Consider the following 27,805-nt stretch of genomic DNA (forward strand, 5'->3'; position numbering starts at 1 on the left):
TATATATATATATATACATACACACACACACACACACACACACACACACACACACACACACATATATATATATATATATATATATATATATATAATTGATGTTGAGTCAAAGATCCATTTTTGAATGAGAAATTTAAGGGCAAAGTTCACCCAAAAATAAACATTCTGTAATTATTTCCTCTCCTTTGTGTTGCTTTAAACCTGGTTTACTTTCTTCCTCAAAGGGAGATTAAGCATACCATTGACACTACATTTATACCACACTGTGACGGTAAACGTTTTCCAGGTGCTGTCAAAGTTTTAAATATGATAAAAATCACCCTGCCCAAAACCTCATTTGTGGTGGACAGAAGAAAGCTGTTTTCGAGGGCAAGCGTTCATTGCGTCATCATGAATTTCATGTGTCATCAGTGATGTAAAGGAAACCGTTGTTTGCTCACTTTAATTTGATTTCCAGTTCACAGATGGAACTAGTAACAAAGCTAATAGACTTTCAGGCCTGGTGCAACTCAGACTGGTCTGTCCTGTTCAAACACCTCTCAGCATCTTTTCTCAGCTCTGCAATATAAAACCAGTCGCAGCTGTTTTGCAGAGAGATAATCTCGCTGATTGTTTGACTGTAAATCGACTGTTCGTTTAGTGCAAGATCCTTGATGAAATATGTGTCCTACTTTCCTCCACCAGTTTCCCATGTATCTGCTTTGAGGAATAACACCACATAATGCCAACACAGCAAATCTGAGTGCAGACATTTACAGCCTCTGATGTCTACTCATAGAAGCATGGACTGCTTTTGCTTTTTCTGAGTGCTTCCACTAAAACAAAACAGAATTTAGTGATTGAATACAAATAGTAAAACATGAAGTTAAATAATTAAGAATAATAATAATGGATACTGTTTTATTTAACACACACACACAAAAATGTATGCAGTATGTGATTTTATATTCATATAATAAAATATTTTTATTTAATATGTAAGTTAAGTATATAATGCTGATTTCCACATGGAGGCAGTGTTGTGTTGTAAATATCTTACATTTGCACTGATCGAGTTTTCAGTAAAACCACCTAAACTTTGTGTTTGCCTTTGTAGGTGGCTTCGCTATCGTCTTCCTGGTGCGGAGCAGTCAGGGAGTGCGCTGTGCCCTGAAGAGGATGTACGTTAACAACGAACATGACCTGCAGGTCTGCAACCGTGAGATCCAGATCATGGTGAGTGTGATGAAATGTCTTCTATGCTTTAGCAATAGTGAGGGAATTGACATTCGAGACGTTTTACATCACTTCAAATACTTAAAAGAGGTCAGTACGATTTATTTTTCAAAGAAATGAATGCTTTTATTCAGTAAATGGATCTAAACTGACAGGAAGGACATTTAGTTGATCAAAAGAAATCATGAAAAAATGTATGGGTTTCCATATTAAGCAGCACGACTGTTTTCAATGTTGATGACAAAAAAGTGTTTCTTGAGTACCAAGTTAGCATATTAAAATGAATTCAGAAGGATCACACTGAGGACTGGAGTAATGATGCTGAAAATTCAACTTTGCCATCACTTATATTAAATAAAATAAATGTAAATAGTAATATTTCTCTCTCTTGTGCTCTCTTTCTCTCTCTATCTCTCTCTATATATATATTTCACTCATTCCTACTCTTTCTGTATTCCAGCGGGATCTCAATGGTCATAAGAACATCGTTGGGTTCCTGGACTCCAGCATCACGGCTGTAGGAGGAGGAGACGTGTGGGAGGTGTTTATCCTCATGGACTTCTGCAAAGGTAAGTCTGCTTTTCCGCCCCACGATGCCTCTGCACACAGCCGCCTTGTGCTTTGGGGGAAACAGAACATACACTTAACAGAGTAAACTTCTTTTCAAGTATCACCTAGATGGCAAACAGTGTGGAAAACGATGGGACTAAAGCTACAAAATGTCTTTCCAATGAAAAATTAATAAGTTGTTCTTTCTCCAATTTTCTTATATACTATATAACTGAAAAATATCTCATCATGTAAAATGTGCATTGTGTAATATTGATGTCTCAAGTGTATTAGTTCTTAGGAAAATGTCTAATTCTTAGGACTATGACATCCCTAATCTCCATTTATGCAGAACTTGTGCTGTATTTATACAGTTCATCCACCTGGGGGCAGTCTTTATATAGATTTCAGGCCTCCATCATAGCCTGAGGTGACCTTTTCTCCTTATCTTGTTGTACTTAGAGAAAGCTTTTCATTCATCAAATCACTATAACATTTCCTGACAGCACTAGCACAGAAGGCTAAATCTCATTGTGGTTTATGCTCATTCAAAAAGGTTTTTGTCTCTTCATGTGAAAAGCTTTCTGTGTCTATATTGGTTCATTTTGTGTTCAAAGCCTCAAATAGATGATTGGTTCTTTGATTCTTCCAAAAGAGCTTGTTTCTTTCTTTTAAATGTTTACTAGAGGCCAACCATTTGGATGTACTGTATGCGCTTTCAGAAGGAGTGACTGTCACGTGATATTGATATTAACAGGGTGCACAAATTTAAATACATTTCCAGAACTGAAATTAATTTAGTTGATATTAGTTAAAGTGGGATTTTAGATCTTTTTTCATAAAATGCTGTAAAAATTAAATAGTTTTAGGAATAAAATATTATATAAATTAGGTGAATTAAATATGGTAGGACTAAACTGTACGGTTTGGTCTAAGTGCTGCTGAAGTGGAGATTTCTGACTCGAATTGAAATCTACAGATTCCAAAACATGAGAAATGCTTTGTTCTGGCTTAAGATTTCTTCAAAACGTGGTATTGGTATTGATTTGGAACTGAAGTATTGTAACGTGTGCCATCGCTACATTTGTTTATGTGCAGGCGGTCAGGTGGTGAACCTGATGAACCAGCGTTTGCAAACCGGCTTCAGCGAACAGGAAGCGCTCCAGATCTTCTGTGACACTTGTGAGGCTGTGGCACGTCTGCACCAGTACAAAACTCCCATAATCCACCGAGACCTCAAGGTTCCTTTATTTTCAACTGTCTTTTTTTTCTGCTCGTTCCCCTCTTTTTGTACTTCTCATTATTTTCTAAGAACATGAAATTGTTTGAAACTTTCAGTTTGAACCCTTGATGGAATTAATCATTGCTAACAGCTTTGTGTGACTTACTGTTATGGTAAAAACCACTTCAGAGCGAACACTTGATTAGTAGGCTGAGACTGACTCCTTGGGCTTTATTTCATTAGCTGAAGATGCAGTGTTGTTCTGGAGTCTAATTGGTGTTTTTTGACGTCTGTCTCTCTTTGCAGGTGGAAAACATCCTCCTTCATGACAGAGGACACTATGTTCTGTGTGATTTTGGCAGTGCCACCATGAAGTTCCAGAACCCCCAGAATGACGGCGTGACTGTGGTGGAGGACGAAATTAAAAAGTAATTCTTTCCAATCAGCCGGTTTCTTGAATTTGTTTTATAACCAGTGGCAGTACAGCTTAAGAGGGATTACTCATAAAATCCACTGTTTTAATCAATTTCTTACTTATGTGCATAACTCTAATGCATAGAAATGATAGATATGTAGTCTATTTGACATTTTCTTTCATTAGCGGTACCTGAGGTGAGTGAAATCACTTCACAAATGCTAGAGGAGGTTATTGATCATTTAGGGTACTGATCAGTGGGGGCAGTCATGGCCTAATGGTTCGAGAGACGGACTTGTAACCCAAAGGTTGTTGGTTTGAGACCCTTGAGCAAGGGACTGAACCCCCAACTGTGCCACAGCACTTGGGATGGGTTAAATGCAAAACACAAATTCTGAGTACGGGACTCCAATTTGGCAACACTTCACTTTCACTTTTTCTCTTTCACTTTCAGAAGGGATATACATAGTGTTACAAAATGATGGTTTGTAAAAAGCATTGTGATTTTTGATTCATTAACTTTCATATTGACAAGATTATAACATGGTGTTAAAGAAGACTGGGGATATTAGAGAGAGGGCGTATACATTATCGAATGTAAAGGATCAGTAAGATTTTCTTTGAAAGAAATGAACTTGTATCGAGGAAAGATACATTAAATTGATCAAAAGTGACCGTAAATACATTCATAGTGTTACAAAAGATATCAGTTTCAAGTAAATGCTGATTTTCGCACTTTCTATTTATCAAAGTAGCCTGAAAAAAAATAATTGTTTCAACAACAATGTTAAGCAGAACAGTTTTTAACATTGATAATTATAATAATAGTAAATTATTCTAGAACAGCAAATCAGTATATTAGAATGATTTCTGGAGTAATGATGCTGAAAATTCAGCTTTGCCATCATAAAAATAAATTACATTCTAAAATTTAATAGTAATAACATTTATTGTAAATTATACAAATATTTCACAATAGTATTGTATATTTGATCATTTTCTCACAGATCGCCACAGTGTATAACAGTATTTGACTTTATTTCTGTCACTCTTGTTTTACACACATCTTTTTTCAATTTACTGAATATTGTAGAAACTTCATTTTCGGAAAAGTTGCTTTGCAATGATTTGTATCGTAAAAAAGTGCTATACAAATAAAGTTGAAATGAATAATGGCCAATATATGTTATGATGGATAATGAAACTGTACTGTTTAACCTTCAACCTAGAATTTTAATTGAAATGAACAAATTGCCTCTAATAATTAGAAATTGATAAGTGATATCTAAATGAATATGTCGCATATTAGAAAATTGGAATAGAATATATAGTATTTTCTGCTTTCTGTAAAGTGCTATTAAACTGATGCCAATTAATAAAAAACACTATATTGGACAATTCAAATATGGTCACAGATATATCATGCTTTCTTTAAAGATAACACTTGTTGTAATACAGTGTTGTATTAAAAAAAGAAATGTCTGTTTTGTTTAGGTACACAACTCTGTCCTATCGCGCTCCTGAAATGGTGAATCTGTACAACGGCAAAATCATCACCACTAAAGCAGACATCTGGGTAATTAAACATCTCAAAGATATGAAAGCCAGTCAGAAGATATTTAAAGTCTTTGGCTTTTTCTTCCACTTTTTGAAACATCTTCCATGCCTAAATTAAAGAACAGTAGTAATAATGATGTTTAACATTAATCAAGGCTGTTTTATATATATATATATATATATATATATATATAATATGGCTGTATACTGTATAGTAACTTGGGCTTTTCTTTCTTTCAGGCAATGGGCTGTCTGCTCTATAAACTCTGTTTCTTCACATTGCCCTTCGGTGAGAGTCAGGTGGCTATCTGTGATGGCAACTTCACCATTCCAGACAATTCCCGCTACTCCCCAGACATGCACCGTCTCATCCGTAAGTATCGGTCTCTTTCTGCTCACGTCCCGCACCAGGTTTCGGTTGCTGTCTCACCTCTGGCTCAGTGTGGCTGTGGGTCTCACTTGAAAGTGGTAGTTCACCCAAAAATGAAATCTTGTCATTGATGCACCCTCGTGTCATTTCTTTCTTCTGTTGAACCCCAAGGGGAATGAGAAAGTCCTGGTCATTGATGAAAGCAGAGGGGACTGATTATGGAATTAGATTACATGTACTGTCCAAAATGACAAAACAATGCTAAAGTTGATGTGTGACCCAGGACCACAAAACCTTCTCTTAAGTCGATGGGGTGTATTTGTAGCAATAGCCAAAAATACATTGTATGGGTCAAAATTATTATTATTATTATTATTTATCATTAGGATATTAGGATAAGTAAAGATCGTGCTCCATGAAGATACTTTGTAAATTTACTACCGTAAATATATCAAAACAAAATTTTTTATTAGTAATGTACATTGCTAAGAATACAATTTTACAAAGATTACAAGAATACAATTGTTTTTTTTTGAAGAGTGTTGGTAACAAAGTTAACCGGCCAACATTTTTTGTATTCAGTCGAAGAAATAAATGCATACAGGTTTGGAAAGCTGTATAGATTATGGATATAGATTATATAATCTATTATTATATAGTGCTCACACAAAGGATGACATCCTCAGTCCTCATTTATTTACTTTTAAATGGAAAAAAGGCAAAGATATAAAGAAGAACTTAAAAATCATCTCCTTTTGTGTTTCATGGAAGTAGATTTGATTTTGAACAACTTGAGGGCGAGTAAATGATGAATCTTTTTTTTTGGATGAACTATTCCTTCAACTTCTTTGTATCAATAAACACTCATACTGATCATCGGCTCTGCTTTTTTTCTATCTGTCACGTGGTGATGCTCAATCTCTCTTTCTCCTGCTCTCTCTCCTCTTTCCTTACCCCTGTGGTGGTGATTTTGTCAGGCTACATGCTGGAACCGGACCCTGATAAGAGGCCTGACATTTATCAGGTGTCCTACTTTGCTTTCAAACTGGCCCGACGGGACTGCCCTGTCCAAAACGTCAAGGTTAGTCTTTTTGCTTCCTCTCCTCTGGAGTCACTCTCGGCCTCTTGTTGGGTCAGTGCTTTTTACCTCTGGGATCAGTTTTTGGATTGGGTGCTTGTGTGTGTCAGCCTGCAAGAATGCCTGAAATCATTAAAACAAGACTAAGCTGAAATATGTCCCCCCAGAATTCTCCCATTCCTGCTAAACTTCCTGAGCCAATCCGAGCGAGCGAAGCAGCTGCGAAGAAGAGCCAAACTCAGACCAAGGCGAGGTACGTGATTAGAGACTCCATATTACTCCATGCTACCGTGGTCATTAAATTTAACCTGAAAGTGTGTGTCTATGTTTTGTCCCGCAGACTTACAGACCCTATTCCCACCACTGAAACCTCCATCACCCCACGCCAGCGCCCCAAAGCTGCGCAATCCCAGTCTCAGGCACTAGGGGGCATCCTGCCCATCCAGCCTGCTGCCCTGACCCCACGCAAGAGAGCCAACTTGCCCGCCGTGGCCACTCAGCCGATAGGTGCCAGTATTATGAACTGTTCTTCAACATTTACTGTATATTAGCATAAAATACACTTACAGCTAGAGTATGTCAACTCTGAACCAGTAGCAGAACTGAATCATAATAGCTGTCTTGCAGACATGTTTCTCCATTAATTTAATGTATTAAACAAAATTAGTAACATTATTAATGGTGCATTTTATTGTTTTTGTTTACATGCAATTATAATACATTTTATAAAATACTAAAAAGCTTATTGTTACTGTATATTATTATATTGTAAATTATTGTTTCTTAGCCTGTGTTATAAATGTACATCTATGTAATCACTTTTTAATTAACATTAACATGTTATACACAGATATATATAGTTAATATGTAATTCTTATAAATATTAGATGTAAAATTGCATTACATTTTATAAATGTTTATAATATAATTGTAAATGTTTCTTGTTAAAATGTTTTTTTTTTATTATGTATGAAAAAAATCTTAGTGAGTTTGGCAGATTTCTCTTATGATGTATATTTTATGATCATTTAAGTGTTGATCTCATTCATTCAAAGTAATTATTGAAATGTTCAGTTGATCGCGGTGTTTTTCAGCTGTCGGTGTGAATTTGGCTCAGCCAGCTGCAGCGCTTCAGTCACAGAAAGCCCAGACATCTCCGGTCCCTCAGCAGAAAACGGTGAGTACCTCACTGCACTAATCAAAGCCTACAGTGCTCGGTTTTTCATTTTAAATTCTATTACAGAGCAGGAAGTATGCTAGGATTACAAGCTACAAGAAGTTTGGTTAACCAGGAACTAAGATAAAATTGCATAAAACTAGTGCAGCTTTGTTTTAATTAAACGTCTTTAAATTTAATTCCATAACAGAATGCGTGTAATTTCTATGCAGCTAATTTCAACAAATGTGATAGCTAAAATTACTGATTTCCAGTTGGTAGGATGAACAAATAACTCACCCCAAACTCACTTATTCGTTGTGAGAAATGCTGTACAGGTCCTTCTCAAAAAATTAGCATATTGTGATAAAGTTCATTATTTTCCATAATGTAATGATAAAAATTAAACTTTCATATATTTTAGATTAATTGCACACCAACTGAAATATTTCAGGCCTTTTATTGTTTTTATACTGATGATTCTGGCATACAGCTCATGAAAACCCAAAATTCCTATCTCAAAAAATTGGCATATTTCATCCGACCAATAAAATAAAAGTTTTTAATACAAAAAAAGTCAACCTTCAAATAATTATGTTCAGTTATGCACTCAATACTTGGTCTGGAACCCTTTTGCAGAAATGACTGTTTCAATGCGGTGTGGCATGGAGGCAATCAGCCTGGGGCACTGCTGAGGTGTTATGGAGGCCCAGGATGCTTCGATAGTGGCCTTAAGCTCATCCAGAGTGTTGGGTCTTGCGTCTCAACTTTTTCTTCACAATATCCGACAGATTCTCTGTGGAGTTCAGGTCAGGAGAGTTGGCAGGCCAATTGAGCACAGTCATACCATGGTCAGTAAACCATTTACCAGTGGTTTTGGCACTGTGAGCAGGTGCCAGGTTGTGCTGAAAAACGAAATCTTCATCTCCATAAAGCTTTTCAGCAGATGGAAGCATGAAGTGCTCCAAAATCTCCTGATAGCTAGCTGCATTGACCCTGCCCTTGATTAAAACACAGTGGACCAACACCAGCAGCTGACATGGCACCCCAGACCATCACTGACTATGGGTACTTGACACTGGACTTCGGGCATTTTGGCATTTCCTTCTCCCCAGTCTTCCTCCAGACTCTGGCACCTTGATTTCCAAATGACATGCAACTTCTCTGTAGCCCAGGTCAGGCACTACAGCCATTGTTTCTGGTTCAAAAGTGGCTTGACCTGGGGAATGCGGCACCTGTATTCCATTTCCTGCACACGCCTGTGCACGGTGGCTCTGGATGTTTGTACTCCAGACTCAGTCCACTGCTTCCGCAGGTCCCCCAAGATCTGGAATCGGTCCTTCTCCACAATCTTCCTAAGGGTCCGGTCACCTCTTCTCGTTGTGCAGTGTTTTTTGCCACACTTTTTCCTTCCCACAGACTTCCCACTGAGGTGCCTTGATACAGCACTCTGGGAACAGCCTATTCATTCAGAAATGTCTTTCTGTGTCTTACCCTCTCGCTTGAGGGTGTCAATGATGGCCTTCTGGTCAGCAGTCTTACCCATGATTGCGGTTTTGAGTAATGAACCAGTCTGGGAGTTTTTAAAAGCCTCAGGAATCTTTTGCAGGTTAGAGTTAATTAGTTGATTCGTATGATTAGGTTAATAGCTCGTTTAGAGAACCTTTTCATGATATGCTAATTTTTTGAGATAGGAATTTTTGGTTTTCATTAGCTGTATGCCAAAATCATCAGTATTAAAACAATAAAAGACCTGAAATATTTCAGTTGGTGTGCAATTACTCTAAAATATATGAAAGTTTCATTTTTATCATTACATTATGGAAAATAATTAACTTTATCACAATATGCTAATTTTTTTAGAAGGACCTGTATATTAGTTTGAAGTCCTATAAAACAACTCCAGCCTTTAGATTGCATTTATTAAACTAAAGTAACAGTCGCATGTAAAGGTCCCATTTATGGTTCACATCATAGTAGTTGTCTGTGTGACAGCCCATGCAGCCCATCCCTGCCGCAGCCGCAGGAGGGGGTGTTCCAGTTGCAGCTGTCAGCCCTGCCCCTCAGAAAGCTGTAGCCACTCCTCCTCCATCCAGCCCCGTCCCACCCACCGCACCCGCACGGAGTGCCCGTCGTAAGCAGGCGTCTGCGGCTCAGCAGCAGCCGGTGCCCACTCAGCCGGCTGGGGCCCCGCCTCCAGCACAGGCTGAGCCTGCAGCGGTGCCGCCCACTGTCCAGCAGCCAGAACCTCAATCCCAAATCAGCCCAGAGAAGGCAGAAGAAAGGGTAATCTCCTCCATCCTGTGCATGCTGCTCCATCCCGTTAGATTCAAAGAACTGGCAGCCTCACTCTCACTAATGATGCACCTCATGCCTCATCATCCATCTGTCCATCTTTGGTTTGTTTTGGATCAGCACAGATGGTTTTGATTGTTTGCGTGACGGATGTTTGCTTGTTTTGGTTTATTTGCTCTAAAAATTATCCAAAAACTGACAGACAATGTTTTTGTTAAAACCAGTTGTATGCTTCCATTTTTGATTTGCTGAAATGTTCGTTTTATGATTTTTAGGCCTTGTTTACACTTTTGAATTGTTTGTCAGTTCAGATGTTAAAGTTCTGAAATCCGATCAGTTTGTTCAGACAGTGTAGTAGTTATCCAGTTTATTTAGATCAGTTGACTGAGATGACTTGAGCATCAGAAAGATGCTGAGAGGGACAAAAGAAGTGATTTATTATTTACACACCCATCTATTTCATACATATTCGCTATTTATTTTTCTATATAGTGATGCTTTTTCAGTATTTTAATGGAAAGTAAAAAAAAACAGATGTAGAAATATTTTTTAACTTTTGATCAATTTAATGCATCTTTGCTGAAGCTATATATATATATATTAGGGGTGTAACGGTTCACAAAATTCACGGTTCGGTTCGATACGATACACTGATGTCACGGTTCGGTTCGGTTCGGTTCGATACGTTTTAGATACAGCAAAATGTAAAAACATCTCAACTTTTCAGAATGCCGCAAGTGCACCGCGGGTCATGTGACAAGAACTAACCAATCAGCTTCATCCTTTCCCGTAACAACGTTGAGAGCTCAGCCAAGATGAAGAATCAGCTGATCATAGTTGTATATGGATTGCAATTTTGAAATAAATTTAGTAGCAGAGCTACTGCAAGCGATTTTTAGAGCTGCAAATCCATTTATCCTTCGCTGAAATTTCCGCGTCTCATGGAGAGAGCACGTCATTGTTGCTTAGCAAAGACAGACGCCTCATGAGCGCTTCTGCCCAAGCGCTTTGGAAAGGAGGAGAAAGACGCGCTTAGCGTTTTCCATGCGTTTTTAGGCACGATATGTGAACGGCCCCTAAGGCGCTCGCTCACTCAGCACGCGCTGAAGGCTCCTTGCAAAATGTCGAATGCCTTTAACAGACCAGAAATATAAGATCCTAAAATAACCAACAGGTCTGGTGTTTGGGTTGGATTCCCTGTAAGCTATAGTTTCTAAATGCTGCAGGGATAGTTTGCTGCGTGCATGTTTCTCCTTTTTTTCGTCTTTTCCCAGATAGTACTGACGCATATATCCCAGATATTCCCGCTGGTGTTTTTTTTTTTTTTTTGTATTCCCGCTGGTGTACCCTGTCATGTTGCAGATGCGACATACCGTTGTTTTTTTTATCCACCACTCTCTTGCCATCACCATTATAGCTTAAAGGGAATCCAAAGTGCACCCAAACACCAGACCTGTTGGTTATTGGAGGATCTTCTCATTTCTAGTCTGTTAAACGCATTGGCTATTTTGCAACGAGCCTTCAGCGCGTACTGAGTGAGCGAGCGCCTGCTGAGTAGCCTAACATAAACATATAAGATGGTGTTTTTTTCTTCTTCGGGAGTGTCAGGGGCATTGCCTGTTACGTTGTTTGGGTTATTGGGCTACCTTGTTGAACGCATATCATTATATTTCTCTCTCTCTCTCTCTCTCTTTTTTTTTTTTTCAAATATAATTAATTACTCCAACGAACCGTTCGGTATACATAATGCGTACCGCGTACCGAACCGAAAGCGTCGTACCGAACTGTTCAATACGAATACGCGTATCGTTACACCCCTAATATATATATATATATATATATATATATATATATATATATATATATATATATATGAGAACAGATTTACTAAGCCCAAGCTTTTAAACGGCAGTGTTGCTAATGCTTCATGTGACTGTAGACATAGTTTTGTGTCTTGACTTTGCAAGAAAAAAAAAAATCCTGCCTGCCTGAACAGTTGCTATAGAGAAAAAGTTAATGTTGGAACTTATTTCTCAGTTTTAATGTTTATTAATTATCTGCATTCATTAGCACTTTGTCAGTCACATTTGGTTTTTCATGTTTCTTTTTTGTTTTAATTCATACCATTTCACTGCATTTAAATTTCTATTTTGTCACACTCTGATATCTTTTGTATTTTGTGAGGTCTTGCTTATCCTGCTGTCCTTTCACCATCTCTTCAGCCTGCAGCCCCTGGCCTGTCCCAGACTCCTCCTTCATCCCCAAAGATGGCCCAGAAGGCAGGACACAGACGTATCCAGAGTGATGTTACTCACAGCGCTATGTTCGGTGTGCCGGTCAGCCAGTCCACTCAGCAGCTGCAGGAAGCCACAGCAGAAGCCAGCCTTAACAAGTCAAAGTGAGAAATCTATAAATATAGAGTGAGATACTTCAATTATATAGCCTACATAGCAAGAAAAAAATGTTCTGTCAAATTTGAACCTGCTTGAAACTATTTTTTTAATACTTGTTTCTCTATTTGGGCACAATAAGGTCAGTCAGCGCCACCCCATCCAATTCTCCCCAGTCCTCCCAGCAGAGTGTATACCAGGCTGCCCAGCAGGGCAGTACTTCTGTCCCTCAAGCTCCTGCCTCAGCTGCTAGCCTGACAAGCCCCCCAGACCAGCCCACCTGGAATCCTTTCGGTGATGACAATTTCTCCAAACTCACGGCTGAGGACCTACTCAACAAAGATTTCACCAAACTTGCTGATGGTAATGTTGCTTTCTATAAAACTCTGGTATATCTTATCAATGCACATTCTGCAGGGTAGTGGCTGACCGATATATCGCCAAGGCCGATTTAGATTTTTTTTTAATCTAGGCATCGCCCAATAAGTTTTCCTGTTTGGCCGATGCATTCGAAGTGGGACTTTTATTTTGATGGTGCTTTGGACAGCAGTGGAAAAAGCATCACCCCCTCTTAAAATGACTTGTAAACTCAATCTCAATGGCACACAAAGCCATTTGCCTTTCATCTGTTATCAGCTGTGGTCATTTTAATAAGCTCAGCATGAAAATAGCTTTTCATGGAGCATTTCATTCCTTGGTAGTGAAACTGAAGCAAACAATAAAATATGGGTGGCAAGGCACTTTTGATCTCCGTGATAAATTTGTGGACGGGCACAAGTCAGGAGATGGATACAAAAAAAAATTCAAAGGCTTTATTAATGAGTCAATGGGAAGTAGGTTTACCTTTCAAGATGACAATGACCCAAAGCACACAGCAAAAATGAGCACATAGTGGTTGAAAGAGAAAAAGGAGAATGTCTTTGCATGGCCTAGTCAGAGCCCAGACTTAAACAGTTCTGTAAACAACATGTGCAAAGTTACTAGAGACAAACACATTTTTTATTTTTTTCTGACATGTTGGTATTATATATTTTGCTTGGATGTTATAAATTATAAATACGGCTAAATAAAACAAAAACCCTTCCATTTGGAATGACATGAAAGTGAATAATTGACAGAATCTTCATTGTTTTTGCTGTTTGCAGAACCTGTTGAACCTCTGATTGTCACTACTGAGAGTCTTATTCCTGGGCTGGAGACTGCAGAACCTGCTCCTCCATCTTCTGGTAAGTGTACTGTCATCACTAAACTAATTTTCCTATCTTAAATGATATGATATCAGTATTACCCCGATAGTGACATCCTGGCTTCCTGTTTTTCTGTATTTGGCTATTGATATTCCATTCATGTGCCGTCAGTCTCTCTTTATTTCTGTACCATTCGTGGCCTCCCTCGCTACATGATGGCACATGTTCACTACATCTGAGGTAGTTGAACTGCAGGAATCAGCAGGAGACTCCTTAAGATGAATCAAGGCTCACCAGTTATCTCGGCTTCCCTGCTGAGCTACTCGTCAGAGTCCAACTGCTTGCTCTATTCACACTGTCTCTTCAGTGCTTCTTGACCACTTTATTATTTCCATTTTCTGTTTCTCTCACACAGCTGAAAGGCCTGCTGACATTTTGGGCTTGGAATCAGGAGCTGGTTTGCTAGCTGTGCCAGGTAATCCAGATATCCATGCCAGCTTTACTTACCTTCTACGCACCTTAGTGATCACACAACTGCAATTGTTACCAAAATACCAATGGTTTTAAATGTTGTGAATCACAAAATCTTAATGTATTACTTAATTTAAAAAAAAAAATTTTTTTTTAAAGGAATTAACAAACCTGACAGTCTTTATCCTTTTCTAGTGTTTTTTGAAATAAAGAATTAATAATTATATAAAAAGTAATTGAAAGCAACAGAACAAATGCAAATGGAACAAAGAAACAAAATATAAATTATAATTTCATAAAGCTACTTAAGTGCTTTTTCAGAGGATTTTTTTTAGCAGTATTAAAGTAAAACATTCAGAAATTGGAAAAAATACAAAACTAGTAATTTATAATTCAAAACCTCCATTGTGCTTTATTTTTCCTCTTAGTTTTTGTAGAAATACATTTCTGTGTTTGTTCTGCCTAACACTGTATTTTTTTCACTTGCTGATTTACAGAGAAACTGATAGAGGGCCTGAAGTCTCCAGATACCTCTCTCATGCTGCCTGATCTGCTGTCAATGGCTGACCCCTTTGGTAGCTCCATTGATGACACTAGAGATGGTATCAGCTTTTGACTCACTGGATGCTTGCCTCTTTTACAAAAGCTTAACTAAACACTGTCCTTTTCACTGAGACACATGACATTTTCCCCCTAAATTTTGTTTTGTAATGCAGAGTAAACAATCCCTGTTATATTTGTGATAACTTGGAATTTTGTCTTCTTGCCACATGAAATTAAACTTTAATTATTGTTTGTATAAACATTGAGAAATCAACTCACAAAAGGTTTGGACAGCCTCTAGAGTGGTCTTAGAAAAAGCTGATTTATTGCATAGTGATGGGTTTCATAAATATTGTGTATATCAAAAAGATGAGGGCCTTAGCACTGAACCCTGAGGTACACCTGTAGTTATTTATGATTTGCACATCCCTCCTTTCCAAGATAGCTCAAAGGATCTAATCATCATGTAAATCTCAAAACAGCAAAAGGAAGTTCTTCTGATGTCCATTATTGAGAGAATAGTCACTTGTTAAAGAAATTGTGCATGGTCCATCAGACTAAAAATGGATGTTTGATTTTAAAAGTGTTATGAAAGATTCCAGTGATCTGTTTGATGATGTGACATAATTCACAATGTGTTATTGTCTGTTTTCTTTGTACTTTCTTCACTCTCTCTTATTCCCAGCCAAAACGGAAGTGTGTTTGGAGACTCTTATTCCTGGTTTAGAGCCCCCTCAGGCTCAGCTACACCCTGTGGAGGCAGATCCAGTATCATCAGCACTGAGAGGTAAATATATGTATTAGAAACAGACAAGTCTTTGCCAAGCATCGTAGCACCCTGTCAAATACTTCTGTGGTTGCAGAATCTTTTTTTGTGTGTGGGCCTTAGGCTATTTTCTCACATTAAAACATCAGTATCCTCTTCCCCCACATTTTTAAGGATCTAGTATGTTTGTTAACCCTCTGGAGTCGATCCTCGCGTATACACATTATGAGGCATCTTCTCTTGGTAACCCCAAAATAACTTAAATTACACTTTGTTTTGATCGTACAGATAAGAGCAATACATCAATCAATGCAACAGTTAATTGCAGAACTTATTATAGGGGTCACGCAATGAGGAAACTATTTTCTTTCATCTTTATATATAATTAAATTTTGTGTATAATGAAAACACTGTAAATGTGTGGTCACATTTACCATTGTTTCACTGAGAAAAATCCAGTCATTTCAATAGGAATCCACGCAATTTGGAATTTCACCTTTGGCCAAAAGATTTCCCATTTAGATTTAGCAACAGGTTCAAATTGGTCATGTAGAATCGCTCTGCTGCCCAAACGAAAGCCGATCAGTTTAAAAGTGAATTCTGAGTGAACTGTGCTTCATATTGACAATAGACAGTGGACCATTTTTTCTGCAACATTTTTCTAAATAAACACCATCAATTTTACAACTCAAAACATTCCATTCTATATATTAAAAACAACTTTCTGACAGATGTTGAACACATGACTATCCACATTTAACGTTTAAGTTTGGTGTCCAAATGGGGCAGAACAAACTTTGTTTGACTTTGCAAACATAAAAATACAGCAGACTCATTTAATTTTGAGTGTCAGGAAAAAGAGTAGAAAATGGTCCTGCCAGCTAAAGAAACCCCTTCACTTAGATTGAAAGTGAACCTCTGAAAATTTAAATAACACAACCCTCTGATTTTAATTTAGTTCATGTGACTTAAATGGTTTCATGTATTTCCCTGGTGTTGCTCGCCACTGTGCTGTAGACCCTTTGATTGGAGAGGACTCCATGCTGGGCTGTCCTCTACCCTCTGGCTCCGCCTACTCTCTGGATGACTTTGCACCTGTTTCAGGAGGCCCCTCCCAGAATATTCCAGGTACATCCAATCAATTTTTTGTTTTGCTGGCATTTATAGTTTATGCAAAGTGGTGAGGCATAAAAGAGGTAAAGAATGGTAAAACTGTAAGATTATTTTATTAAAAAAAATTATATATATATTATTATTAACATACCATATGCACTTTCTTGACATTTGTTTAGCTTTGGTAGGAGAGTGTCAGCCAGAAACATTAATGTGAGTATTTCAGGGTTAACAGTGCTGTATTTTTCTCACCCATCTTTGTCTCTCCCTGCCACCACCCTCTTCATTTTTTTACCCTTAAACTGTAATTTTCCCAACCCCCATCGCCTCTCAGCTGGAGACTCCTGTTTGATCTCAGGCTTTGAGCCTCAGAGCGCTGAGACAGCCAATGAAGATGAATTTGACCCCATACCAGTGCTGGTCTCCAAAAACTCCCAAGGTAAGCTTTGAGGAACCAAATCCTTTTTTCAAGAATGAGTGAGCAATTTGCGTCTTACTGTCACTATAATGAAAACAAACAGTTATGCATAACTGAGAACTGTACATTTTGAGTGCATTCTTTTTGGCATTTGCAGAAATACAGAAAACATACAGAGGCAAATAGAAATTCTGGTTGCAGTTCCATTAAGTTTTCTATAAGTATTTTTGAGGAAGTTACTAGTCCTATATATGAAAAACAGTCATACAAAATCATTGTTTTTATTTAATATTTAATAAAGTCAATCTGTAATTATGCTTATGTACCGGTAGGTACTATAAATACATCAGTTTTACAGTTATAGAAGTACTAGTTCTCAATTTATTTTGAGTCATACATGACAAAAGTACTTGAGTGTGGTTCATATTTCACGGAGTCCTTCTTTTTCAAATCAGATTGCACTGGATGACACACACACACACACACACACACACACATACATGTATATATATATTTGTTGTTGCATATAACCAATAAGGACACTGCATAAAAGAACATGTTCTTTTTATTATTTTTCTGTATTAATCCAGACAAGTCATTGTTATTTTAGTTATTTTAGTTCTTTAGTATCTTTAGTTATTATAGTACTTAGTAATATTTTGAATTAGCTTCTTTGGATTACATTTATATATGTTCATTTTCATTTCAATTTTTAATAATTTTATTATGTGCTTTGTCATAGTTTTTTAAATATATTTTTTAATTAACTGTAGTTCAGTTGGTGTCATTTTAGTACTTAAACTTATTTCTTTCGTTTCTCGGTTTGAATTTTTTCCCTATTATTTATTTAATTTTATTATCTTTATTTTAAAACTACCAATTCAGTAATGGTGCACAAATCACTGAGGTAATCCTTACCCTAATTATTAATCTCATGTTTTTACATTTTACACGCAAAGTCTTTAGCTGAATCAAATATATATAATTCCTTTTATAGTTTGTTTGGAGGAAAAAAAAAAAAATCAGTTCCCAAATTCTTGATTCCCAACCCTATGCATGATCTTTCGTAAGAGTCTCTTGACTTCTCTAAATGTTTACTATCTCTGTCTCTCTTTCTCTTTTACTGTCCCCTTTCTCGGCCTTGTCTTAATCTGGCTGTCCTCCCTTCCCTCCTCCCCTAACCTTCCTGTCCATCTGGCCTCTTCTAGGAGGTCACTCTCGCAGTAACAGTGGCAGCTCTGAGTCCAGCCTGCCCAACCTGGCCCGTTCCCTGCTGCTGGTGGACCAGCTCATCGACCTCTAGACCGTACAGATAATTCCTGCTGTGCTGAAGATGACGCCAACCGCTGTAGTCTTCTGCCTTTAACTCTGAATCCCTCCTGCTATCTTTTGTCCTGTCCTCCACCCTCTTTTATAGTCCATTTCCCTCTTTAATCAGTTCTTCTTCATTCCGTCACTTCAGTTTCTTCCTGTTCATCACATCTTCCGTTTTATGTTCTTTCCCTGCCGCAGTTCTCGTCATCCTCATCATCATCGCTCATTTGATTTGACATAACTCGGCTTTCCTCCCCTGCACCATGACGTTTATCTCCTTGATGAGTTTGTTCAACTTTTTTCGTTCAACTCTGGTGCGACCTTTTTCTACAGGCTCAAAACCTGGTTTCCTACTGCGTCCATATCTGTTGTTCCTTTGTACATGCGCACTTTCATCTGCCACGCAGTCAAGAGTGAGATCGTTGAGCTTCAAACATCAAAATTGTTCTTCTCTTAAGTCTTTAGCCGTGTCTTCAGTGGCATTCAGGAAGCTCGTCTCCAGATTAAACACAAATGTGTTTTAGACTCAAGCAGTTGGCTACCTCCAGACAGAAAATAAAGTACAAATCGAAACAAATGTTTACAGACAGGCAGGTAGGCATGCAATTTATCTTAACCCAGACTGATCGCAGAGTACGAACAGATCCTAAAACTTGATGTAGAGTGATTTTAAAACCTGCTAGAAGCAACTCCTTGCCATCAGTGGTACTCGTTCGCCATCTCATGACCTCCATACCATAATTTCTCTGTTATTTCTTTGTAAATAGCTCTATTGATGTTGTACGTTGACTTGAAACAATGTAAATTGGTGTATATCTGCAGTATCCGACCCTCCCGCCCTCAAAAGTGATTTGTTCTCCTGTGTATAAATCATCTGGTCCAGATGTCCAGCGATTCCTTCAGAGATCTGAATCTTACCCCGTAGTATACATAATGAGATAATTTAAAATATTTCATATACGGTTATAGATTATATGTGAGTGTTAGAGAATGAATGTATGAATCGAGTATCCTTATATAAATGCAGACGTGTATATGAAACCTATTTAAGAGGAAACTATCTCTTTGTTCTGTGTGTTGAAACGTGTTTGCGAATGTAAATTGTCGGTTTCATCTTCTAACGGCCAGAACGTCATTGCTGAACAAAGTCGATTAAGAAAAGAGGACAATCTTGAAGCATCCTGACACAGTTTGACACCATTCGTAAACAAATCAACTAGATTTGTTTTCGGTTTTTCATTGCCTTTTATTCCGAGATGTTTATCGTCAACAAAAACAAGTTGTAGTCTTGAGGGAAATGCTCTACAATCCTCAACGCCATACGTATATAAATCATCCTTGAAACTACAGCCCGATGCCATGCTTTCTTGCACAATCCTCGTGAATCAGACGCATATCAAAGCATGGCGGTGTTTATGAATATGAAGTTAAGACATGCCTGAGGCCAATCATCATATCATTACTTCTACGTGTGTGTGTGTGTGTGTGTATGTGTGGACGTGAGGTAAATAAATAGCAAGTCTTAGTTGTTGCAATTGGTGAGGTCGTTTATCTGCTTCATTCAGAAAGCTGGACCCGCAGCAGGCACCTCTGTTTCAAGCACAGGTTCTCTTTTCATTCACTGAGAGTCATAAGACTGACCCACTGAGAGCAGGGAAAATGCTCGCGTTGATGCTGTACAATATGAGCAGACTACCATTCACTGGCTGCCATACTATAGAATTTAAAGTCATTTGATCAGATCCAAAATGGGGATGAAAAAAAAAATCAGCTTTTCGACATTGAATCTTTAAATGCCATTGAAATAAACTTGAGACAATGGTTGGCATTTCACAAGGGCAACTGCAGTAATGCTGGGCGGTCCCATAGAGATTTTGCTATACTTGCATCACTTTAGATGTATTTGCACAGTTATGAAATATTAACGACTTTTCCAATGCTGTCAAATTTGATCAAAAATCTTATGTGATCAGAAAAATTGGAACTTGTTTCTGTTTGAATTTGTTTTGTTTGTTTGTTTGTTTTTTTCTTGAGATTAAGTTTTTTTTTTCTATTTGATGCCAGATATACCCCAAACTTTTAAATGAGATATATATGTATATATTTTTTTTGCTAATTTTCCAACTCCCCTGGAGTTAAACAGTTGAGTTTTCCCTTTTTCGAATCCATTCAGACGATCTCCTGGTCTGGCGGTAACACTTTTAGCTCTAGCTTAGCGTAGATCATTGATATCCAATGGTATTACCCAGCGCCTGAAAATAGTCCCCAGCTAACTTCCAACGGTAGCCTATTTTTAGGTGCAGCGTAATATCATTGCACCTGCTGCACCCATGTTATGGCAGTAAAGTTTCTTAATTATTACGCCAGAATCAGAGTGTAGTTCCTAGCCATATCGGCCTAGAAAAACTTTTCATTTTCTGTCGATTTTGGTACAAGATGTAACTACAGAAGAGTCAAGTTTTAAATAGGAAAAATATAGAAACTCTTTGGTCATTTTAGAGTGAAATGCTAACGGTCTAATGATTCAATGATCTGATGGCTGAATGCATTTGAAAACGTTAAAATTCAACTGTTTAACTCTAGGGGAGTTGAAAAATGCCTATTTTCCAAACAATTGGAATGTTCTTTTAAAGCTGAATTGTCAGCAGCATTAGTTTACAGTGTCGCATGATCATTGAGAAATCTTTCTAATATTCTGATTTACTTCTCAACAAACTATTATTATTAGTATCATCATGATCAACATTAAAGTTGGTGCTGGAAAGTTCAGGAGAACAGCATTTATTTGAAGTAATATTCTTTTAACATTATTTAAATCATCTTTGCTGAAAAAACTGTGTCTGTGCATTTTTTGGATGTCCAATTAATAAATATACAATGACCTATACATTAACGTAATATAGAGAGGTTTTATTTATACCGCCCACCCACCAAGTTCTGGAAATGGAAAAATTCCATGAAAGTCTGGGATGTTTTATGAGGTGTTTTGTTTGCTTGAAGGCGGAATAGCACTGCACTTCAGCGATACTCTGCGGAGGATAGAAAAATATTTATTGTTGGCAGTGTCAATTATGAGATGGTTCTCTATATCCTGGCCTCTCATCTGTACAGCTATTCGCAGACTCTCATGTTAACCTATGCAATCCTAAAGCTCCATCTTGTAGTTCTCAGTAGAGGTTTCTGCCCCGCGGGTAGCGTTTGACTTGTGTTGTTGTGCAAAAATCAAAGATTATGATTTTATGTGCTGTTTTTGTTCAGAGAAAAACAATATTTATGACCATGTTTATCCTCAGAGTTGGAACCCGATTGGTCTCTGTAGCAAACGCCCTCAGCCCAGTGTTAGAGCAGTGATGGGTTCATGTGCACCTTCTATTTTTGTGAAAAACAATAAACAAAGAAAGGGGTGTTAAATAAAATGTAAATGTGAATGTAAATTGTGCCAGTGTTAATTATTTATCCATTGAAACATTTTGCGCACTCAGCAGTCAAGCAAATCATGTACATCAATTAACCTTAATTATACTATAATATGATCAGAAATTATATGAGTTTTAGTCTTTGGGAATTAATTGCATCTGATTGTTGGTAAACAGAGAAAAATGCAAAAAAATTATTTAAATTTTGTACCAAAATGTATGAAGTTGAGTGTCAAACAAATGCACTTGATTGTTTGTTACTACTATTTTTTTTACCAAAATTTTAAAGGGGGGGGGGGGGGGCACTGAGAGCACAACAGACGTTCACTGATCAGAGCGAGAGCGTCGCGAAATGTCACAAAAGGAGTGTGTTTTTGGTTGCCAGGGCAAGACAACCCTGCACAGATTACCAAAAGAGAAACATCATTAAGGGACCAATGGATGGAGTTTATTTTTACAGAGCATCAACGGAGTTGTGCAAGTGTTTGTGTTTGTTCCCCTGCATTTCGAAGATGCTTGTTTTACAAACAAGGCCCAGTTTGACGCCGGATTTGCACATCGTTTATTTCTTAAGGATAATGCAATCCCAACGAAAAAGGGTCACGATCGTATGTTGGAACCGTATGCGGTGAGTAAAACTGCTTCAAATATCTCTGTGTTGTTAACTTAGCAATCAGCGTGTAAGCACATCAAGTAAACAACATGCGATGTTGTCATCAAACTGCACTTTCCACATGTACAGCTTAAAAAAAAAAAAAAAGACGACAAAGTGGAACTTGGTCATTTTCCAAAACCGCTAAGCAAATATATGCAGTTTCAGTACATACCACAGAGACGTCGTTGCTGATGCTGCTCTTGTTAAATTTCAGCCTCTAGATCTGTTATGGATCATAAATATATGCTGAATCTGACTGTTAGCCATGGTTTGTTTTGGTTGGTTTTGTCCTCACGGTAATGTCAGAGCTTCCAAACGCTCTCAACGCAAAAGCCTACTCGCGCTCGTGATTCTTTAGCTCCGCCCACACGTCACGCCTCCAGCCGGTCGTGTTTTTCCAGGAAAAATCGGTACAGACTATCTTTCTCTTATGAATATAATAAAACTAAAGACTTTTTGGAGTTATGAAGGATGCAGTACTACTCTATAGGTACTCAAGATTAACAGGATATTGAGTGAAAACGAGCATTTCACCCCCCCTTTAAGGATAATGCAGTCCCAACGAAAAAGGGTCACGATCGTGTGTTGGAACCGCAGGCGGTGAGTAAAACTGCTTCAAATATCTCGGTGTTGTTAACTTAGCTATCGGCGCGTAAACACATCAAGTAAACAACATGCGATGTTGTCATCAAACTGCACTTTCCACATGTACACCTTACACACACCGTACGCGCGAGCGCAGGAGGATTAGAGCCTGTAGTCGTTGAAGTGGTCCGCTTTGACTCGGATAACTCATTAAATCCATGAAATGAAAGAGAAATGGGGTTGGTGTCCCACACATTTAATGGCTGCTACACGGCATCGCACTCTTCTCAAACATGAGAGATTAACTCTTTCTTGGCGTTACAAATTAATTAAAGACAAAATAATAACAAGGCGGCAGAGCGAACTTATCATCCATAGTGGTTCTCATGTAGTCCTTCTCTTAAAGACTGATCACTTATAACTGACTGATCACTTACATTTCAGCCTCTGGATCTGATTCTGGTTCATAAATATACGCTGAATCTGACTGTTAGCCATTGTTTGTTTTGGATGATGTTTTTTTCCTCATGGTAATGTCACAGCTTCCAAACGCTATCAACGCAAAAGCCTACTGGCGCTCGTGATTCTTTAGCTCCGCCCACACATCACACCTCCAGGCGCTCGTGTTTTTACGGGAAAAAATGGTACAGACTATCTTTCTCTTATAAATATAATAAAACTAAAGACTTTTTGGAGTTATGAAGAATGCAGTACTACTCTATAGTTACTCAAGATTAACAGGATATTGAGTGAAAACGAGCATTTCACCCCCCCCCCCCTTTAAGGTTTATTTAAAAAAATTTTTTTTTTTTTACATTTTTAGAAAGGTCAGACATATTTATCAAATATACGCGCATAATATTGGTGATACTCAAACCTCTATTACTTCCTACAGTCATAAATATCTGATCATACTGAAGGTGTTTTTCTTAGTTATCATGGTACAACATTTTGCTGGAGGTCTGGCTGACAGAGCCTTGTCTTCTCCAGGTAAGATTTCCTCGTCCTTGTCGTGGCCGTTGTTTGTCTCATCCCTCTCTATCTTCCTCCTTTGTCATTTGAGCTTTCGTTCTCAACACCGACTGAAAGTTCAAAAAGAAAAAAGAAAAAAACTGTGCATTTGGAACTGTAAGACTGAGGTGGAAAAAGTAAATCATATTGATCTCCACCTGAGATCTAAATGTGTGTTTACTGATACTGTGCCCATTTGGTAGGCCAAGGATATTGCAAAATAGCATTTAGAAGGTCAGGTGGCTTAAGTTAATCTTTTTTTTTTTTACGTCTGCAGAATCACAAAACAAGAAAAAAGCATCTGCCTTTCTCCGTATTAGGGCACATCGTGCAAACATTCCTTAAAGAACATCTGTGTACCTTTCTGGTTTTATGACCTAGTTCTACAGCATCCAGACCTGAATCAGGCTTCAAACCTTTTAAGTATTAATCTTATGTTTGTTGTTGTTGTTGTTATTTTTATTAATCATAGTCATAAACCAACCGCCATTCAAACTAATTGTTTCACAAGCCAGTGCAGTCAAATTTGCCAGGAGGCCTGTAGAAATTCAGCAGTTTAGGAGGCTTTATGATTCATTCCATTAAAATAGAATTTAATTTAGATGAGCTCTTAAAGCAGGGAGTTCATAAATTCGAGCTTCGGTGCAAAAGCAGCCTAATTTGGTATTGTGCTTCAGGCCATGCATTTTCCGCTGGCATTGCAGATCACAAATAGCCGCCTTCAAAGGTGCGATTAGCTGCACTTTTGAAGATTGTTAAAGCCGTTTCTGCTGCTGCTATATGTAAATAACCACTCTTTGTATTTGGCTAACCTCTTTTCATGTGAAATGTGTAACATCCTGAATAGATGATTAATGTTGGCGGTCATGTTAGTTTTTTTTTTTTTAAGCAATAAAAGACTAATGCTATATTAAAAACCGGTTGATTGGTTAACAGTACCCTTATTCTATCTTGTGAAAATTGTAAAAAAGAACAAGTTCTCTTATAATTTAGTGAAAAAGCATAAATTGACATTTGATTTTCTTTCTATTGGACCAACAGTTTATTATATTTTTTTTCTTATTATTAATGTACATTAGGATGTTACAGCTTTTGTTTGTAAATGAATGTTTATTTCTTTATTTTAGTATTGTGTGTTGACAAGATGGTGTTTAGTATTTTTGTGCATGATGTTGTGTGCCTCTTATTTTATTGGTATTCACCACAGCTTGTGGAAAAGCTACTTCGGATGAACTTTGATTCATCATGCGTCTTTCTCATTTCCACCAGTTTTTTTCTGATTTGTCAGTTTATTACAAAGATTTAAATAATTTGGTAGATTCAACATTTTCACTGTTTTTAACTAGATATACAGTACATTTTATTACTTACCATAAATTTACATTCTATCTGTAAGTCTTAATGTTCCTAAAAACTTTTAAATAGTTGTTTTTATTATTTTTATTCCTCTTTGTCATAAACCAGCTGTCATTCTCTTTAAAAACAAAGCATTTCACCAACCAGTCCCGAAGAACTTTCCAGGATGCCTCTACTGTAGCTATTTATTTACTTTTTGCCCCCGTAAATTTCACTGATTTTTATTTATTTTTTAACAGCGCAAGCGTACTCCCCTTTAATTTTTGTTTTTAAAAGTTCCCTCACAGTCACTACCTTTTATCCCTTAAACCTCAATGACATATTTCAACACAATGTGTTCATGTTCTCATGAATTATAAAGGCTCGTCTACAAATCCATACATCAGAATGGTAATGCATTTTATTCAGCACTCCCTACAGTGTCAGACCTATATTGGTAATTGAAATTATTGCTCTTTGACTTGTCTACTTTATCAAACAGCTAATAATGTGTTAATATCACCCAAACCATGTTCCCATTTGCCAACTCAGACTGCTAATGATATGAAAAGTCCCACTCTGCAAATCGAGGAGATTGGTTAGCTGTATGTTAAAGTAGGAGACAGAATTTTTGAGATTGTCTTTGGTACACCACAGTTTTAAGGAGAAAATGCTCCGCAATGGTGATGACCGATAAATTTGCACATGGTTTGACCTTTAAGCATCAGATAGACATGTAGATGTAAAAAAACTGATGAACACAAGTAGTCTTTAATTTGAATTTATTCTCTCTTGCAGATGATCTGCCTAACGTCAACGGCTATGATTCTTCATCAGGAGCCAATAACATCCAGAGCTCAGATGTTCCTGCAGAGGAAGAAGAGGTTCTGCATGCGAGCAGTGGCTCAAAGCTTCTACTGCTGGACTCCAAACTCCTCAACACTACAGCTCTCAAACTCTCACCATCGTCCTCCCCAGACATCTTCTCAAATGCCCCATTCCCTGGATGTGGACGAGACGGTAAGGACATCTTCACCGGCGCTCCATTTCCTCAACTTCAACGAGTCCACCCGCAGCCTGATGTCTTCCTCCAGGCCCCATTCTGCAGAAGGAATGATCTGTCTGGACCGCAACATCTAACGGGGTGCACAAATGGCAACGAGGCCATTCTGCCCCATCCACCGGTGCACAGTCAAATCCGGTTTCCACATTGCGTCGAGGCTCCTATGCCCCAGCAACCCATTGCTGCCCACCGCGTGGTCTCCAGTGTGGGGCAGCAGGCGGCCGTGAGCTCAGTCGCCGTTGGGCCACTTCACTCCTGGACGGTAGGTGTTCGAGCAGTGATGGACCCCTTCCTGGCAGCCCCCTTCCAACCTCGGGGCCCATTGGGAAAGCCTTAAGGTTTGAGAATGTTGTGCCGTTCCAGTGCTGGTTATATCTGTGGTGGAAGCAATTCTGGCGTAGTCAATCATGAGACGACTACCTCAGTCCTCGTGACGCCATCTGGCATCACCGCAGCACTTTAGCTTACCTTCACTACGATGTTCTTCCTCTGTGCATCGCTCCACCAGGCATGAAGAGAGCGATTTCATCTTTTGATTGATATAATGGTCTATAATCCACGTATATTCATCCAATTTCTTTTTGCAATGGTTTATGCATTATAAGCGTTTTATATATATCATACATAGTATTATAAAAAGATGCAAAATGTGAAAATGAAGGAAGTTTGTTGCTTTCAGTTTACTAGTTTACAGGGAGCAGCTGATGGAACTATTGAATTGTTTTTAGGCTTTTTGAAGAACTAACTACCTTTTTGAGTCTCAAAGCTGGAAGAATTTCCAGAACCTGGTGACAGAATTGTGTTGAGGCCTTATGAGAGGTAAAAATAGCTGGAGAATCACGTTTCTTTTCCGTTCTTGTTAAACCCAAGGTACTGTGCGTTCTAAGCTGGACTGGAATGGACTGTAAGTAACTGACGGTCACATCCACACCATCTAATGCAGTGAAATCATCGAAGCACTTTTACGATCTGTTATAGTGCATATTGTAGTTTTGCCATATAACAATCTGCTGTATATTCACTGTGTATAAATCCGTTCTGTTAAAATGTCTTGTTTTTGACTGTTCCTTCATAATTTAATCATCCCTTTCTTAACACCTGCAGGACTTACAAGGAGAATATATATTATTTATTAGGGGCTCAAGTGTATAGCGCTGAAACCCTTTTGTAACTTTTGTAACACCAGATTTTACAATGATGTCACGTTGATTAGAGTGAAACCTGAAAATGTTATAGCAGAGACTTTACAGTAGCAATTATAATTTATATAGATTTTTTCAATATATATCAATATATATATACACACACACAGAGCATATATATATATGTAAAGATATTGTTCATCCTTCACTGAATGAAGAAAAAAAATATTTAAAAGTTCAAAGCTTTCCACACACTGTTAATAGGCCTTAAGAAAACTAAGGTTCTCCTGTGGACCAGCAACTCTTTTTATTAAGTGCAGTTGACATGAAAGCTGTGATGAATGCACATTGGCTCTTTCATTAATAAAGCACAGGACATATGGAGTATTGGCTAGAAACAACACTAAGCCATGAAGCAGCCCTGGTATTGAAATAACAGCCAAAATGCTGCTGTTGACCGGCTCCAGCTAAAGACTGCAGGCAGATTCCACTGCTGTTTAAGAGCTCAACAACTTCTTAAGTACTTCATATCTTTTGAA

The 27,805-nt window shown here is 37.9% G+C and overlaps 1 protein-coding gene across 1 annotated transcript; it reads left to right on the top strand.

Annotated features, from left to right (window-relative positions):
- Positions 1-1,065: 1,065 nt before the first annotated feature.
- On the top strand, positions 1,066-27,171 carry LOC128020600 (AP2-associated protein kinase 1; the record flags this gene model as incomplete). Its single annotated transcript, XM_052607221.1, has 20 exons — positions 1,066-1,215; positions 1,676-1,784; positions 2,863-3,005; positions 3,293-3,414; positions 4,896-4,977; positions 5,199-5,331; positions 6,306-6,409; positions 6,574-6,659; positions 6,747-6,913; positions 7,501-7,583; positions 9,558-9,848; positions 12,080-12,255; positions 12,390-12,610; positions 13,393-13,473; positions 13,850-13,909; positions 14,403-14,507; positions 15,134-15,235; positions 16,232-16,342; positions 16,662-16,766; positions 25,860-27,171. Coding segments are annotated over 20 exons (3,033 nt in total), but the record flags the coding sequence as incomplete, so codon positions are not given.
- Positions 27,172-27,805: the final 634 nt, after the last annotated feature.

This window comes from Carassius gibelio, chromosome A10 (genome assembly GCF_023724105.1).
Source record: "Carassius gibelio isolate Cgi1373 ecotype wild population from Czech Republic chromosome A10, carGib1.2-hapl.c, whole genome shotgun sequence".
Taxonomy (NCBI): Eukaryota; Metazoa; Chordata; class Actinopteri; order Cypriniformes; family Cyprinidae; genus Carassius; species Carassius gibelio.